Source organism: Leuresthes tenuis, unplaced genomic scaffold (genome assembly GCF_036924035.1).
Source record: "Leuresthes tenuis unplaced genomic scaffold, fLeuTen1.0.hap1 SCAF_10, whole genome shotgun sequence".
NCBI classification, from domain to species: Eukaryota; Metazoa; Chordata; class Actinopteri; order Atheriniformes; family Atherinopsidae; genus Leuresthes; species Leuresthes tenuis.
The window spans coordinates 21,859,021-21,876,901 of record NW_027325364.1 but is presented as its reverse complement, the minus strand read 5'-3'; the positions used below and the strand labels follow the sequence as shown (position 1 = coordinate 21,876,901).

At 39.8% G+C, this 17,881-nt stretch overlaps 2 protein-coding genes across 4 annotated transcripts; one reads left to right on the top strand and one right to left on the bottom strand.

Annotated features, from left to right (window-relative positions):
• The first annotated feature begins 77 nt into the window (after positions 1 to 77).
• Positions 78 to 13,821, top strand: hpn (hepsin). 3 transcript variants are annotated; one of them, XM_072394731.1, is made up of 13 exons: positions 78 to 289; positions 950 to 1,102; positions 7,873 to 7,980; positions 8,177 to 8,218; positions 8,369 to 8,498; positions 9,115 to 9,234; positions 9,356 to 9,396; positions 9,742 to 9,907; positions 10,058 to 10,248; positions 10,989 to 11,084; positions 11,377 to 11,519; positions 11,674 to 11,838; positions 12,202 to 13,821. In XM_072394731.1, the coding sequence occupies exons 2-13, from the start codon at positions 1,066 to 1,068 to the stop codon at positions 12,244 to 12,246; spliced, it is 1,284 nt and encodes a 427-aa protein (XP_072250832.1). In that variant the 5' UTR covers positions 78 to 289; positions 950 to 1,065; the 3' UTR covers positions 12,247 to 13,821. The 3 variants fall into 3 exon arrangements, with proteins under 3 accessions (XP_072250832.1, XP_072250833.1, XP_072250831.1); XM_072394732.1 differs by lacking the exons at positions 78 to 289; positions 950 to 1,102 and adding an exon at positions 4,813 to 4,831; XM_072394730.1 differs by lacking the exons at positions 78 to 289; positions 950 to 1,102 and having other exon boundaries at positions 7,653 to 7,980.
• Positions 13,822 to 14,025: 204 nt separating this feature from the next.
• LOC140316979 (B-cell receptor CD22-like) lies at positions 14,026 to 17,484 on the bottom strand. Its single transcript, XM_072395061.1, has 9 exons — positions 17,441 to 17,484; positions 17,074 to 17,375; positions 16,139 to 16,417; positions 15,737 to 16,027; positions 15,507 to 15,585; positions 15,279 to 15,318; positions 14,884 to 15,012; positions 14,686 to 14,795; positions 14,026 to 14,242 (listed from the first exon to the last, which is right to left on the bottom strand). Exons 1-9 carry the CDS (start codon positions 17,482 to 17,484, stop codon positions 14,182 to 14,184), a joined length of 1,335 nt encoding a protein of 444 aa, XP_072251162.1. The 3' UTR covers positions 14,026 to 14,181.
• Between the last annotated feature and the right edge of the window lie 397 nt (positions 17,485 to 17,881).

Sequence of the window (17,881 nt, the reverse complement as noted above, 5' to 3'; positions counted from 1 at the left end):
TGATAGAAACGGATGAAACGGTGGCAGGAAACTTTGCTTCACTTTTTTTTTCTTTCCTTTTTCTTTGGGGTCAGTAACCTGTGAACAGAGGAAGAGAGGATTCACTGAAACCGGGATTTATCTGGTGGCGTATAAACTGAAATATCGTTCTGTACAAAACTGCTTGCTTGTTTTATTTTTATTTTTATTTTTTGTAAATGTTTCTTTTAAAGCGTTAGCCTTCTTAAAACCATTTCAGTGTTTGTCCAAAGCGGAAAACCACAGCTTCACCTGTTAAAAAGGACGACAGGTGAGTCAAGCGCTGGAAGGAAACTCGAGCAAATCTGTTTTAAGTTAAAATAATTTCATAGCTTGCAAGTTGGTCTAAAGGGATATAACCATGGTTAAAAAAAATAGACAACGAAGAAGCTGTAGAAACTATATTTCATCATTTCCATTTGAATTTTGAAACAATTCAACCTTGTCTGTCGCCAGACAGTTATAATTATTAGCTTAGAGTAACATAGGCCGACTGTGTCCCTGCAATTATTAACCTTAGAAATTAGAGGCCTCCATCACTTTGTAAGTGTGTTTTAGTTTTGTATGTGCTTGCTCACATGGGACTCTGATTGTAATTTTAGGATTATGAAGTCTAGCTAGTATTTATGTTGTTTAAAGTGGTGTGTTATGCTTAGTTTTCCTATTCGAACACGATCACTTACACCATCAGAACATGTTAGTTGATCTGAGAGACTGGGCCTGTGTGTGTTTGGGAAAAAATAACTTAACACAATGTGAAAGCAGCTGCTCTCAAATATTGTGTTTATCCTGTCTGCATTTTAAGGTGCACTGAAACAACAATGTAACTGACATTTGTAAAAACTGTTGAATGAATGTACCACCTGAAGCAAAAATGGTGTAGTCGGAAAATGTGACCTGCAATGTGGACTATTTTTCATTTGATTAACAGGCAAAGGGGCTGCCAGGGATCAGAACACCTGGCCAGTGTGTTCATTCTGAGAGGGAAGGAAAGAGGAACGTAAGCTACCCTCATCTTTGTCTGCTGTTGCTGTCTACATCGCACAGATGTACGCTGAGAAAGTTGTAGCAGAGGGGAAGATGGGTGAGTGTGCATAGAACAAGCAACCTTGTTTTTGTTCTCTTTTGCCCAGTTTGCCCACAAACATACATTACATGCACAGATTAAAAGTGCTGTGCAGGTCATGCTGCTGCTCACGCTTCCAGTTTTCTGCATTTGTGTGCAGACATCAGCTCACTTTACAGTTAAAAATTAACTGGCGTGCTCAAAACTGCTTGGCTGTCTGTGTGATGTTCCCTGGATTTATTTTTGATGTTTGTTTTTCAGCTTGGACGGCTTATGCTGGTCCCGGTTGTCATATTTTTCTCATCCAACAAGTCCTAAATCAAATAGAGTAACTGGAGCACAAATAACCGTAGTCCTTTACTCCAGGGTACAAAACATCATATTTACAGCAACAACAACACACTCTCTTGGCAATCGTAACTCAATCTAACCATGTGGCTGTAAATATCAGGTTTACCACCTCTGTTCCAACACAGTCCCATCAGCATCAGTGCAACCCAGCGTTAAGAGGAACACTTGTCATTCTGATTAGCTGAAACGCAGAGTGACGTTGAGGTGTTGGCCAGACGTTTTGCAGCTTTATTGCTCGCCTACTGGTCTGCTGCAAGTGATATAAAGGCTATCATTGAGGGAACGATCAGACCACTTGCTGCGTTTCTGCTGTTGCAACAAAGCACTTGACCTGTGTGCGTGAAGTGGGATTCTCTGCTGGCAGTGTGTACAGACACATGCTGACCGGTCACAAACTGCCGTTGCCCTGAAAACCTACGTGGACTTTTTGAATTGATGAGATAACGCTTCAACCAATATCTAACACATTAAACCTTTAGCTGTTATTACCACATAAATATGTAAATGCTGTAGTTTACCTTATATCAGGGAACAAATGAAGTGCCTGCAGAATTAAGCCAGAGGTCTCTCCACTGATGAAGTTGTCTTCAGCCAAAAGAGCATTTCCACATCCTCTGCTGTTGTTGTCAACAGGTCTCTGAGATCCCTGTGTCTGGGTTTTGTTCGTTTCTGTCGCATGACTGAAAGGATCCACCCAGAGTGCAGTGAATCACGCTGTGTTTTCAGTGTGTGTAATTACAGGAAAGAAACGGTTGAGCTTCAGAGCGATACATATGGTGGGCCTAATTCTGTTTATGTCTGAGCTAAGATCAAGCGGATCACCGCTTATTTTCAGAAGCAATCTGTGTTTACCCTAATTGTGACTCACGCACCGCACACGTTTGAGTCAAGCAGAGAAACGCTGATTAATGCTCCTGCACATATAAATCTTCACTGCACAGCGTGATTGTGTTTATTTTTTACTTTTCTCGTCATGACAACCACTGCAGTTATGAGTCAAAACTTCTGCTCTGACTTCAACTCTTTGTGTGTGTACTATTATCTTTGCTTGGTGCCACTTATGTGGTTCCACGCCTAGTTCAGCTTTGGGCTGCTCATGGGCTCTATCTCAGCATTCAATTGAGAAAAACCCTTCTAATCCTTTTTCTATTTAAATTGGACACACCTCATGTTGAATAAAGCTCAGAACCCATTTTTTTGGTGAAGCAGATGATAAAAGAATACATGTATCTACCAAAAGTGTGAAGGTGAGAGCTGCTAAAGGGACAAAAGCTAATATGGATGTAGATATGATTTTGTGCAGTGAGGTAAGAAGAAGGTAAGGAGTTCAGTGAAACATCAGCCTGGTGTACACAAAGGTTACATGTTGTCATTCACGCCCATATTTCAAAATCAGAGAACAATTTAGCTTTCTTGAAGCAAACAAAAGGGCTAAAAATGAACAGATTTATCCCCACGACAACTGTGTGAACTATCTGCTGACAAAGGGTGTGAGATGTGATTAAATGCTCTGCAAAAAAGTTTGCCAGAGCATCTAGCTGTGATTTTTTTGTCAGATAAGTGAATGCTACAGAAGCTCTCGGTGGAAAGATTTCTGACAAAGAAAGTTTTTGTCTTTCCTTTAGGAATATATTTCCAAACACATAAGCCTCAGAAACACCTGGAAAAATGTTTTTTTTTTTTAGATCAGTAAATATTTCCCTTACCATAAAAAAATCACTAACAATAACAACAGGTATTGTTTTTCTTAATAAACGTATCCTTTTCTTTTTTCAGTTTGGCACGAGGGGGAAAGTTTTCTGTGGTACACACGGTTCTTTTTAACCAGCAGCGAGGCACTAGAGTGGAAAAGAGGGATGACGAACAAGGGGTGTAAACTAAATGTATTTATGCACAGTGGTTGTGGTTTGGTCACATATCATTTACTACAGTAGCAGCAAACCACAGCAACAAGCCCTAATATTGGGCAGCATTGTGAAATGAAAAATTTAGGGATTATGACACCGTATTTGTCAATAATGCACGTTTGTCTGTTATTGTTAAGAGCTCAGAGAAAGTCTGGAAAAATAAATAGTTTCTTGAGCTGTCCAGGATGTACTCTGGGCCTCTGCAAAGATCTAAAATGTATATATGAATGACAGTCTAAACTTAAAAGATAACTAAATCTACTGTGATTCAGGAGAGATTATCATGAAATGACTGCTACTAGCTTTGTCCCACAGTCAGATAATCTAAATGCAGATTATCTCAGCTTTTGTTACGTGTCTGGCATTTGTCCTTAGGTTCCAGGAAGAAGTGAATCATGGATGGTTGGAGCTCTTTTTGAGCCACAGGTTTCTTGTGGGACTTGTACTGTGTTGCTTCATGTTGTATTCTCCCCTGTGTGCCAGTGTAAAGCTACTCTAGCTTGTAGTTAGATTTGCTTTTCTTAGTTGTAGTTTCCATCATAGTCCACCAAAATCTGTCTTGTCTAAGCAGTAATTGTGTTGCCTCTCCAGATTTATCTCTGACAGGCAAAGTGTCTAACATTGATCATATAATTAGAAAACAATGCTGTGTTGTGAAACCTTTGGGTTCAGGCATTCAGCTTGGCAGCAAAGACAGAACAAAATAACCTGACCCACGTGTGTTTTTTTTATTTACGTTCGACCCCTTCTCTAGAAGCCCCCCGCTTTCTTTTACAGCACATTGGATCTAAGCTGAATCATAAAAAAAATGTTATTTTTGAAAAATAGACCGAGTGAAAATGTAGGATTTGCAATCAGTTTGTTGGGACAAGGAACAAGGGATAAGAATGTTGTGCAGTCCTGCACAAAGCAGGACGCCTGGCCACTCAACTTTGGATCAGCTTTTACTATAGAAGTGTGCTTATTGGCATGTTTTACTCCAGTTATTTCTAATGAATACAGAAATGAATACACGCGTACAAATACACACAAAAGATTGCTTGTTCTGTTCTGCCATGTGGGAACAAGGTGGGTGGGTGTATGTGCTGGGGTTAAGGTGAGAGGGACAGGTTGTGGTAAAGCAGTAGACTCAGAACAAGTTGTCATATTATAATAATATGACATATATATATATATATATATATATATTTTATTATCATTCAGCATTTTTCAGTACTGTAATACATTATATATACATAATATAATATGAGGTCAGTCCCTGTCTAATGCGATTTATCTTGCAAGTAGATGTTGATGCCATGATTTTGTTGGCAGGTGGGGCTCTCTCCTCCCACCCCTACTATAACATCATGTCATAATTCCTCTGTTATATGTGCTGTTCCTCCAGCTGCATGGACAAGAAATCTTTTCTTAGCTGATGCCTAGTAGCTTTGAAAATGAAGTGGATTGGTTTGGCGTGAAACTGGAAATAGCTGAGCTTACTGGGCAGGTAGAGGAACAGACACATGTTGGTTGGTTGGTTGTCTCAGTTCTGTATTCCATTGGTTGATTTATATCTTTGGAGCTGTCTGTGCATACCTGATTTTGCAGTCTAGGTGACGCTGGGGTCTCTCTGCTGGCAGTCATTTTTCACAGCTTGAGTGATCTGAGCTGGTTGTCTCGGAGAATGTGATGGAACACTTTGTTCTTGATTTTAGGCTGATAACAGTATCAATGTGAAAAACGCTGTTTATGTCCACTCGATCAAGCATAGCCCCTTCACCCCCCACACATCTCTGAGTAACAGGGGGAACCCAAACCGTTTCAAAGAACAATATCACCATTATTATGCCGACTTGCTGTTTGGAGAGAGTACAGGTACGGAAAGGGAGGAGGAGTAGATTTGAGGCCCATAGAGGAGGCTGGAGAAAGCAGAGAAATGGGCACAGAGGGAGGCAACAAAAGGTAGGGTGTTTTTAGGGAAATGCTGTCATTGTGGATGTACAGTTGATCAGGGACACTCTGTGGTGTGGTGGGGAGGAGCGGATGTGAAAAGACTGAGAAGGAGTTTAAGGTCACTGGGCTAGAAGGTCTCCACAACTATCATGTTTCGTGACCGCAAGATAGAAATTGGGCCACCTTGGTTCTAAGCAGCAGCACAATAAAACACTGGTTGTTTTATTTGACAGATCAAGGGTGCACTTATCTAAGACAAGTAGAAATAAGTAAAGCTAGGTATTTAGGGTGTTAACTGGCCCTTGACTGTCTGATTTAGATTCCTTTTTAATTGTTTTTTGAAGGTAGTGAAAAAGTTTAACAGTCTGGAAATAAACTACTCATGTAGAGTGTTTTCTTTGGTTTGTTTGGTTCAACAGGGAAATTATCTCCAGTTGCCTCCTGGCACACAGATTATGGCCTCTTTTACAGTCTCGTGCGCTGTGGATTACAGAAAGCAGACATAACGTCAGCAAACAGTGTAGACGTCCTTGAAAAAGTATTCACCTCTTTTGTTGCCTTCCTACCCAGAATTAAAATGGATTTTTGGAGGGCTTTTATCAGTTGTTGAAACCAACACATCCACCTCTTTGAAAATGCAAATCGTTCGAAATAGGTGCAAACCAAGGGACTGAAAATTTGAGTCTACATAAGTATTAATCAACCAAAAGTCGAAACTTTGTCTAGTCTTTTGGGGTATGTCTCTTACGTTTAGCACATTTAGTCCCAGGAACCTTTGCACTTTACTTAAAACAGAACTGCTTCAGCTGTTTTGATCCAGATTGATTCTGCTGGTGTACAGAAATCATTAGGTCATACTACAGACTTTACCACTGGTGACAGAGTTAGTAGATGGCTGATAGAATTGAGACACCTTATAGAGGAGGAGATGGTTGGAGAAGGGTTGCACTAATTGCACTGAGGATACCTGGATATTTAAGGAACAGTGACGATGGGCCAATTGGCTTAAAGATTACTGTCAAAAGAAACATTGGAGAGCAGCGCCATTAGCGGTGAAATTATTTTGATATTGCAGGAAAGTGGAAGTGACAAAAGAATGTAGACCAGCTAGAATAGCCCATATTTACCACAAAAGAATAGCAGGATAATGTGAAGATGCAGGTCCTCCTTTATCAAACTTGGGTTGGATTCATTGCTATTGATAACCAGAAATGACTAAATTATATTTGAATAAGCAAAGACAGACCCTTCTTTCTTCTTTTAAAAGCATTTTTCAACTGCCTCTTGGAATGTAAAAGTGAGTATGGAGGGTTTCCCCAGCAGGGGTGGTGAACTCCTGTAAATCCCACCATGTGGAGCCTTATCGCCACACCTTCACAAGCGCAGCTGCAATGTTAACGCTTATTTGAGAAAATGCAGCATTAAGGCTTTAAGAAATCAATGGACAGAAAGTTGTGCAACACAACATATTTAATTGATGTGGGCTCTAAATGATTGTTCTGAAAAGAGGATGTCAAGTTGTGTTTTGACCAGATACCAGAATGTTGAGTCAGTTCAGCTAACAGCGGACTTTTAAAGATAGATCTGACTGCATGACGGCAAAAACTTGCAGTTAAGATGAGTTCTGATTTAATGTCTCTGTATTAGGTGTAACCTCAGTCGCCGGCTATTGTCTACGTTGTTGCTTTAACCGTAATAATGTTATACAATGCTTTGTGCGAATAGAAGGTGGTGCGAAGTGATAGGAGCCGATGTGTGATGACTGATAAAGGCCTCGTGTGGCAAACTGACAGATCACATTCAAAAAGGAGTGTGCACTTTTTTTCTCTATTTTTTCTCTATAACAAATAGAACTAAAACATAACTGGCTCTGTACCATCTACTGTCCTTTTTCTATGTGAGACATGTGACAATCAGACATGTGAATCTATGTTCAAGCATGGCTTAATAGATTAAGTTATTAGTGTTGATCATACATGAGAACAGTGAAAAACATAAAGTTAAAAATGAGAAACATGCCACAAAGCAGTAGCAGTGGCAGAAAAGGGCACAGAGATAACATCTGGATGCAGGTGCACTCTGTATGTGCACATGGGACAGGCATGGCACTGTATCCTAGTTTTAAGAGTTTGTTCTTGCATTGTGGAGAAATGCTAGACTTTAGACTATTGATCGAATCGGTATCATTTGTACTTTTCAGTTTGTGCCAGGAAATGAGCAGAGTGCCTCTCGCATCGGGGCGGTGAGCTGAAACCAGTCCCCTCACTGATGTTTGCTGAAGGGTGGCTTGGGAGCTAAAAAAAAAAAAAAAAAAGATTCCAAATTAAACAGTCTGATCTTGTTTTTCATATAATTTTGTTTGAATGCACAAATATATATCTGCAACTGCAAACCTTTATTTAACTTTTTAATGTTTGCTCTGTGGATTTCACCATCTCAGTCTTGTCTTCAGCCAAATGTGCCCGTTGGTTTATTAAATAATGTTCAACAAGGCTGCAATGCACATTTTTATTCTGATAATGATTGTGTGTGCTTACTATGAAATGACTTTGTTTGGACTTATGCATGCACGTGCACGTGTGTGTCTGAATGTAGGGAGCAGGGGGATCTCTCTGACCTGCGTATTGACCCCCTGGCGGGTGGTCGGGGTGTGTGTGACAGTGATGACCCTGGGAGCCATAGGAGCTGCTGTCTGGGCCGTAGGTCAGGCCACATTGCTTTCACACACAGTTCACATAAACACATACGTTTGTCAAATACATGATGACCGTTATCTGTTGTTTTTCATATTTTTTTTTATGTGTGTATTCAATATCACTATCAAGTGTTTGAAAAAGTCAGCCATCAGTTGCTCTCACAGATCTAGCTGACCTATTTTTTTTTAATTACATTCCTGTAGTTACATTTTGCACAATGGAGGAAGACACAGGACTCTATGATGGTGAGTTACTGGAGACTTGTTGATTTTTGTGAATCTGTTGGTACAAGATGACAAACCACATTTAACTAACTGAATTCAAATGATCTTCCAGAGGTGTGTATTATTGTTCCAGTGTTTTTGAAACAGTGTAGCTCTTATCTCTCCCTGAAGTCCAGGTAAATTCACCTGACCAGCGTCTCAGAGTCTTCGACTCGGCCCAGAGGAGGTGGCGTCAGGTGTGCTCCTCCTCAGCCAATGAACTTCTAGCTAGCATCAGCTGTGAAGAAGTTGGATTTGTCAGGTGAGATGACTCATTGTTAGATTTTATTGTTTTAACATGGCATAAGACTTTTTCAGAGATATTTTGCTTTCCATTATTCTGACTGCAACTGAATGTGTTGGATTTAGATTAGATTTGATTAGATTAGATAGAACTTTATTAAATAGAACTGGGATTGCTTTTGCAAAAGGTCACAATCTTACTTAGTCAGATCAGTTAATGTTTACACATCACGTTCATCGCTGTGCAGGTTTGAAGTGCAGGAGGTCCCATTAACAGATAAGCACAAAAAGTTACGGTGCCTCTGATTTGTTATGCGATCAGCCTTTTTTCAGAATTTGAACAAATAATGTTATCAAATGGATAAATAATTGCCCTATCCAAACTTTTCTACTCTGTGTTTTTTCCAGCCTTTATTACTTGCAGCACTCAAGCGTTTTTTTTTCCACTTTGCGTTTATATGTACAGCTTAACACCTTGACAGGGGACAACAGTTTGTCTGTAAGAAACATTAATGTAGTAATGAAATGATGGCATCACTTTACAAGATTGATGAAGCCATTAATGCTAATTTTCCTTTGTCTGAAAATAGCTGTTGCTCTACATAATACAGGACTAAATTGTGTGTTTGTTTCAGTGTTGTGAATTACTCGGTCACATCAGTACCAGAGGCCAGCGGTGATGGTGGAGAATTCTTCTGTGTCAGACAGGAAGAGCTCAGCTACGGAAAGAAAATCAAAGACTCGTTGTACCCATGGTAACTAACACCTGATAACCACCTACTTGGTTAACGTTGAGGACAGCTGAACACTAACTTCAATTGGGATGTTTTCTTTTCTCAGGCAGGCTGTTACTAATGTTGTCTGTCTTTGTTTCAGTGACTGTGGGAGCAGGGAGGTTCTCACACTGCTGTGCCAAGGTAAGATATCAACCCCGCACTCATTCCATCTGACATACTTCATACGTTGATACCTCTCACCAACTTCTCATCTTTGTTTGCATGCTGGCTTGTATCCTCCTGAGCAGTACACTGTGGTATTTGTGTATCTTACACTTCTGTATTGTGCTTTCCTCACAGCCTACAGTTATGCTTTGTGCTAGTCTCATATTAATTTATTGAACATTTTTCTCCTTTGATTGCCAACTTTTTAAAACTAGTACTATATTTTTTTTCTTATATTTTTTTCTCTCTGTACAGTTACTATGATACATCTTCTTGAATATTTTAAACATGTCTTCTCTTTCTCCTTCCGTTCTTTTGCAGACTGTGGCAGGCGTAGTTTTGCAGCAGATCGTATAGTTGGTGGTGTGGATGCAAGGCAAGGCAACTGGCCCTGGCAGGTCAGCTTACAGTATGATGGCGTTCATCAGTGTGGAGGATCCATCATCTCAAACCGCTGGATTGTTTCTGCAGCCCACTGCTTCCCAGAGTAAGTGCGACATGTTGCTGAAGTTTAGTATGTTGATGTTTATGTATGAATGTATATGTTTGTGTGTGGGGGGAGCTTAGGAAACAAATGGAAAGCAAAATGTGCATAAGACATCACAATGTCCCTTTTTTTAAACTTTTCCCATGCCAGGCGCTATCGCTTTGTTAACCGCTGGCGTGTACTTTTGGGCTCCATCTACAACAAACCAGTCAATGCTAACGTGGCGGAGGTGAAGACCATTGTCTACCACAGCAGCTACCTGCCCTTTGTAGTTCCCAACATTGATGACAACAGCAGGGACATTGCTGTTCTGGCCCTCACCCAACCTCTGACATTTAATGGTAAGACACGCAGTAGCATGAGAGCATGTGGTTACCGATGTCTGTGCACATTTGAATACATGATGATTTACTTCAACTTCTGTGACTCATTCTGCGCTACGTCTGTAATATATACTGATCATGAGTAGCAAGACTTTAGTGACTGTTTACTACTGTTGCGGATACAATGCACTATTGTCATGGCTATGTGATACTATGTAAAAGACAAAGCATCATTTCAATGGATTGTGCCTGACATCTAGCGTTTGAAACATGTAACTACAAAAGCAACTATAAATATAGCAATGTATTGATAAATCTGAGAACAATTCAAACAGCAGGTTTGCAATAGGCAGGCAAAGATCCATCCACTTATTTTCTATAGTTGCTTTATCCTATTCAGGGACATGGGAGGGGCAGAGACTATACCAGCAGACAGACTCAGTGAGAGAAGTAGAGTACACCCACTACATCATTGGACTAATACTGACACGAAGACACCATACACAAACACAAACACACTCACACTTAATCTCAATCAAGAGAACAAAAGTTAACCGAACGTGCATGTGAGTTTATAATCAGCAATGTGATCCATCTTGATGTGGTTACCAAAGCCAGATTAGTATCCTGATCTTAAATCTGTTGTACAGGCCAATGGTGAGTGGTACACCAGGGCATTTGGCCAGGAATAGGAGAAAAAAAGGTTTAAATACTAAGAAGGTTGATGATGTTATGAATGTTTGTTTGTGTGGTTGTAGAATATATCCAGCCTATCTGTCTGCCAGCATACGGTCAAAGACTGATAGACGGACAGATGGGAACAGTGACAGGCTTGGGGAACGTAGGATACTATGGTGAGTCATCATTTCACGACAACCGTCTTGTTATACACTGCAAAGCTGTTTTTGTTGGTGATTTCTTGACTTTTTTGATGAAATTCACATATTTATATTTCTCAACTTCATGATATACAGATTTATCTTTATGTATTTGAATGCATCATGTGCATCAACACCAATATTAAACTACATAAATGTACTTGCAAAGAGTCATGATAACTGCTTAAAAACAGCTGATGAATACTGATGTTGTGATACTTATTTTTTTGTGAAAATATCAACTCTTTTTGATCAAACTGCCTTACAGATCATCTGGCAGATGTTCTCCAGGAGGCAAACGTCCCCATCATCTCTGATGCTGTCTGCAATGCTCCTGATTACTACGACAGCCAGATCACCAGCAGCATGTTCTGTGCTGGTTATGAGAAAGGAGGCACTGATGCCTGTCAGGTCAGAGTTTGTATATCTAAGTTGTGTTGATGTTACTGGATTTCAAATGATGAAAATAGAATTTCTCATCATCTCATTGTGTAAGTGTCCTGTTCAGCAATTACTTGTTCGATACTCGATGAGTCTGAACTGCTGTAACCCTCTGTGAACTCAGGGAGACAGCGGTGGTCCGTTTGTGGCAGCCGACTGCTTGTCTAAGGCCAATCGCTATCGTCTGCTGGGAGTGGTGAGCTGGGGGACGGGCTGCGCTATGGCCAAGAAACCCGGTGTCTACACCCGAGTGTCCCGATTTCTGCCATGGATATCAACAGCCATGAGGGTGAGAGTCTGTGCACTTTTTTTGTTGAAGCCTCATTCCAAAAGGTTGGGATGCGGTGTAAAATGTAAATAGAGCAGAACTTTCAGAATATTTGTGTTCTTCATAATAGAAGATAGAAAATGTGCCAAAAGTTGACAGTGAGACATTTTACTGTTTCATCACAGCTCATCTTGTATTTGATGACAGCAGTCATCAGAAAGGTTTTGTGCTACTAATTACGGAAGCTTCGATATAAAAATACAAGCAGTCAGTAAATGTAAAATGTCAGCATTTACAGCAGAGAGAATGCTAGTCTCTCCTTACACTAGCTCACATCAAATAAATCATTTTCAAATCTTGAAATATGCTCTTGTCTTTCTCCAGAATTATCAGAACTTAGCAGGTGTTCACAAAATGGCACGAACATGAGATTCCTGCATCCATGACTACCCACCCACACACTTCCTACACTTGGGCAACAGTGTGGACAGTTCCTGTTGATGATATTGTGACAGGAGGATGAAAAGCTGTGATCTCTCCCTTTTTGACATGGCTTTCAATTTCTGTTCTCACGAAACCTTTTTTCTTTCTTTCTTTTTTTACTGAGAATTTACCTACTTCTCCCAATACCGTGTGAAGTTCAAAACTCTTCCGTAAAGAGATGAGAGGGAAATGTACAAGCATTGTTACGACAAAGTTATGGAGAAATATTGTAAAAAAGTGAAATGTTGTCGATATCACTATACTGGATTTTAATGTTGGATGTATGGGATCATTTTTCGGAGATGTCCCCAGTTGAGTCAGAAATAACCAACGTGGCTTGAGCTAAACAAGCAAATAACAAATATTGCAGTTATACGTAATCAGCTGAGGTCAAGCTGATGCCTCCTGTGAGTCGTCACAGTCTACACTTTCTGTTTCAGGAGACTCTTTTTTTTTGGGGGACATTTTTATCAAATTGCTTCACATAAGTCACTTTGTTTGTGTGTGGAATTCCTGCTGTCATTTCTTTTAGTCAGTCCAGATGTCATGCAGACAACGTGACATCTGAAGTGATAGATTACTTAGCAGCGCTAATCATTTTAAGAATATTATCGGATAACTTTTTTTTTCTTAAGTTACAAAGCAGTAAGGATGCCATTTTCTTGTACAACTGAAACTTGTGCTTATTTGATGCATTCCTCATCTTTTTACATGCTGTAGTTTGTCTGTAGAAAATAAGAATGATTATCCACACAACATGCAGTATATCATCTACAGAATATCTAATCCTGCTTAAACTGATGAGGGTGATGTTCGTATTCCAATCATTTTTTTCCTTGTTGTAAATAGCAGTCAGTTTCTTGTTTCTGTTGATGTTACAGATGCCTGTAGAGTGCAATGACAACTACAATCATGTTCTCATCCAATTTAGACCTCACCGCTTCTGCGTGGGACTTTCAATTTTCAAAAGTTAAATGCCTCACCTCACATTAACTGATGAGTGTGTATGTATATATATTTATGAAATGTGCAATAATCCCTACAGTCATATTTAACACAGGCCAAAAAACACAACGTTTTGGATTGTTTCTCACTTACTCGTCCTTGACACACAAAAAGCCTATTGTGAATTACTTTAAGAAGCCGTTACATTCATACATCATCAGAGAAATGTTTCATTCTGTTAAAAAACAAAGCCGACCAGAGGCACCATACAATATGAAAAAAGTCACGTACTTATTGCTGAATGTGTATGCTGACCCTGAATAAATGACGGATGTGAATGCAACAAACTCACTACCAAGAAACACCTGAAACAAACAGAGGTCGTTGTAGTTTAAATAGCATGAACAAGAGACTCATTCAAAATCTGTATGGATGATTTATTTAAATTCATTTAAAGGTTCCACCATCACTTTAATTAATGTATGTTTTATAGCTATTCTGTGTACATGGGAAATACATATTGTGAAATGTAAGTTGTTGCAGTGAGAGTCGTATGAAAATAAAACCTTTCTATAAACAACTTTGACTCTGTAAAAAAAATATTTTTTTGATAAGTTTAGCATATTCACAGTCAAGACTATAGTACAGAGCAATAATGCAAGTATTCCAGATACATCACAGGAATCAGTATTAATGTTTTTCAAGACCAGCTTCAGTATACAGAACTTATAGCAGGTAAACTAAAAGGTAACGTTATAACACACATTACAAAATGGCATCATAAATAGACATAAATACGAAATAGAAATAAAGGAATGATATGAAGAACAGCAACACTTTTAAAAGCCAGTACTGCATGAAGGTCAACATTGAATCCCTCTGAAATACCGACTAAGTATTTTAACTGAAAGACAACATGTGACAGGATGAGAAACCTCAGCTGGATTTAGTTACCGTGGCATAGATCACTGAACTGTCAGCCTTGCTCACTTTTGACCTGAGAAAGAAAAAGACACATTTTAAAACTCAAGTGAAACAGTTCCCCTGCATTTATTTTTGTATGTGTTTGTGTGATAAGTGACAACAGCAGCATTTAAGTTCTGTGCGGCTTACAGGAACCATGGCTTGTTTGTTCACTTTTGACAGTCAAGATTGTGCCCTTTGAAGTAATGTTTCTTTAACACAGTGTGTGTTTAAGTTTGATTCCAGTATTCCAAACTTGATATTAAGACCAATTTGTACGACATATTTAATATCTTATTCTATTCAGACCCGAAGAGTCTGAAGCTGAGGGTTTTACTGGAAAACTTCAAAACTGTCCACCAAAGTTTTTTTATCTGAAGAAACTAGAAGCTTAAATACATTTTAAGAGCTTAAACCTTCTGCTGTTATTATACAATATTTAATGTAGTATTTTGTAACTTTTGTCATTTGACCTACCGGGAGTCATGTGATACTCCACTGTTGTTCATGTGCCATGGAGGATGCTGTTTTTTTGGTTTGATGGTGACTGTGGAGTAGGTAACCTCCTCCTCATAAGATTTGGGAGCCTGAGAGAAAAGAAAGAGATTAGACTATTCATGGGTGTTTGTGCTGTGAGTGTTATCTTGAACAGTCCTGTCTGTGTACAATATTTACATCATGGTGTTGGTCCCTCTGCGAAGCTGTAGCGACAGGCAGAGGAGAGGAGGGAAACATGTGAACGTTGGCATAAACGTTGTCATATGGATCTTCAGAACTGGACCCTCTGCCATTGAAGTCAGTCTGCTGGAGAGAATATGACAACAGAACTCATGAGTAGTGTTTCAGGTTTAGTAAAGTTTCAGATTTAATATTAAATTATTAAGATCAAGTACAAAAGAATGTTCAGAGCAAGCAAAACCTAGGCGGAAAAGCTAAGTCAAGATGTTCCCTGATTAGAAGCACTAATTATATGCCTGTGTGGCACACCCCTCCCAGTTCCCCTTAGTTCTTGTGTCACTGACAGCTTACGCCATAAAACAGTCAAATGATGTGAATTTAGATGTACTTACTTTTGTGTCTGGACTGGCCTGCTGTCTCTTTTTGAAAAGACTAAAAAGAAAAAGACAGAAAAAAAGTGCCAAATGCTTAAAAGAATGAAACGTAACCAGTCACACTTAAGAAAATTGTGCAACAAGTGGAAAAAGAGATGCTGAGACAATGAAATCATACGTGATGTGTCAAACAACAACTAAAGGTACAAAGGGCATATTAGCTTTCACCATCATTCACTGACTCACCAGAACAAAAGCAGCACTATTATTAACATCATAAAGAGAGGGATTACAATTCCAGCTAAGACTAGGACTGGATGGCTGCCTGAGGAGAAACACAGTCACGTTAGACTGGAAACATGTAATAAAGTTCAAGTTGCAGCCGTGGCTGATTAAAATGAGTTATTTGATTCTTTTCTTATGAGGACATGATGAATAGTCCATCTGGTCTGAATGTGTAAATAAGTGGCACAAACCGTGCTGCTTTTCTTTCATGTCCAGCATCACCTCAGTTGAGTTGTTTTCTCCCAGACTGTTCCTGACGTGGCAGACGTAGAAACCAGTGTGGGACGCCCCCATAGAGGGAAGTGACAGCACCTGTCCTGAACCCACCTGGACCAGGGAGCTGGAGATGAGGGTTTCTGTCCTCTTATACCAGGTGTAGTTATCTGCCGCAGGGTTAGCAGTGCTGCTGCAGGTCAGATTTACATCGTTGCCCTCAACAACTGGTTGTGGATCCACTGATACCGAAATGTTCACCGGGTGGTCTGAGAAAAACAAAGGTCCAAATATTGCATGTGATAACAGATATATTCCAAAATATATAAAAAAAAAGAAGCAATTAAATTAAAAAAAAGCAGACTTCTCTGCCTACTCACACTGGACATCGAGGATAATCTCTGCTGAGTTGATCAAGCTGCTTCCTCTCCAGCTGATTCCGTTCCAGGCCCGGCAGTGGTACCGTCCGCTGTGGCTCGGCTGGATGTCGGAGATGATGTGATTCTGCCCCAAACTGATAAACTCTCCATCCCTGTACAGGCTGTATCCACTTTGTGTCACAGGAGGGTTGGCATCACTGCTGCAGGTGAAAGCAACCGTGCCTCCTTTGATGATGTCCTCTGATGGGCTCATCGTCAGATTTACTTTCTTGGGAGCGTCTGTTTGAGAGAGGATGGGGAGGTGTAAACACAGAAATGAATTATGATCAAAGAGACCGCCATAACTGAATAGTCAAGTTACATCTGGTTTGAGTAGATAGCTGTAAGAGGCAAAAATATAGACATTTTTTTCACCTGTTTTGGTGTAACCCACTTTGGCTCAGCAATGTTATGTGGGTAAGACATCAATCTACTGTGTGTTTGTCTACTGGTATCCACTCAGGTATCACCCAAGAGAAGATTTCAAAACAAAACAGAATATCTTTTTAATGTTTTTTGTTCTGTAATCAGAATTGTATTAATTTCTAGTATGTCAGCTTGCCCTTACGAGGATACCAGGGCATGCTTCTACTTAAAGTAGAAAGTAAGGAGCATTTTTCCCTGCTGAAGAGTCATCTACCAGAATTCCAAACAAGCCACTACTGATCCAAAAGCACCAGCAAAATTGTGCATAATCATTTGGAAAGGCCACAGAAATTTTCAGATGCTGTTCTGTGACCAAACTGGAACCATTTCCTTTCTTTGCTATAGTTTGAATGAAAACAATAAACCAAATTTGCAATGGGATTTGAATAATGTCACTGCCAGCTGCACAGTGAACTGGAGCGGAGCGACAAGTTGAGCTTGATGATATTTTTTGAGTATCACATACTTACAATGAACTTTCAAGACCACGGAAGCAGATCTAACCGCCTCTTGTCCGAACAACCCCACACAGTAGTACCTCCCAGCATCTTCTATTCTGGCCTGGAAGTCTGGACGCAAAACAAGTTGTCCATCTTTCAACAAGACAGTCACCACAGGTTGAGGACAACCTGACGAACAGGTCAGCCTGACAGTGCCTCCCTCTGTCACAGTGCTCGGCTGCACAACAGTGGTCAGCTCTGATATGGAGACAGAAACACATAATCCTTTACTGCAGTCATTTTCATTTGTGAGACGTGAAGATTTTTCTACTCTTGTGTCATCATTACCTTTCACAGACAAATAAGCTCTTTGACTTTTAAAGTTGCCAAATGTTGCTTTAAAACCAAAAGCATATTCTCCTTCATCAGCAGGTTGGACATTATTGACATTCAGCTTGCAGTCACCCCGGTAGTTGCCAATGTATGTAAAGTGGTTTGATGGTGATGGAAGGTCAGACAGGGGAAGTAAGTTCAATTCTTGCTGGACTTTAAACCAGCTTACAAAAGTGACAATATTCCCAAAGGGGTAGTCGTACTCGCATTTTAAAACAACTGACGTCCCTCTTACAGCACACTGGTTTTCAAGAGTCACCTTCCAATCTCCACCCCAGACACCTTTTGGACAAAAATACAACAGATGATCATCACAAACAATCATGATTTGCTATACATTACTTAAACAATGGCTTTGCTTACCTGACATTATTGTAAGAATAATCAGAATCCACCTTTCCATAGTTTAAATTAAACCTGCAACACTGTAGAGGCAACAATATGT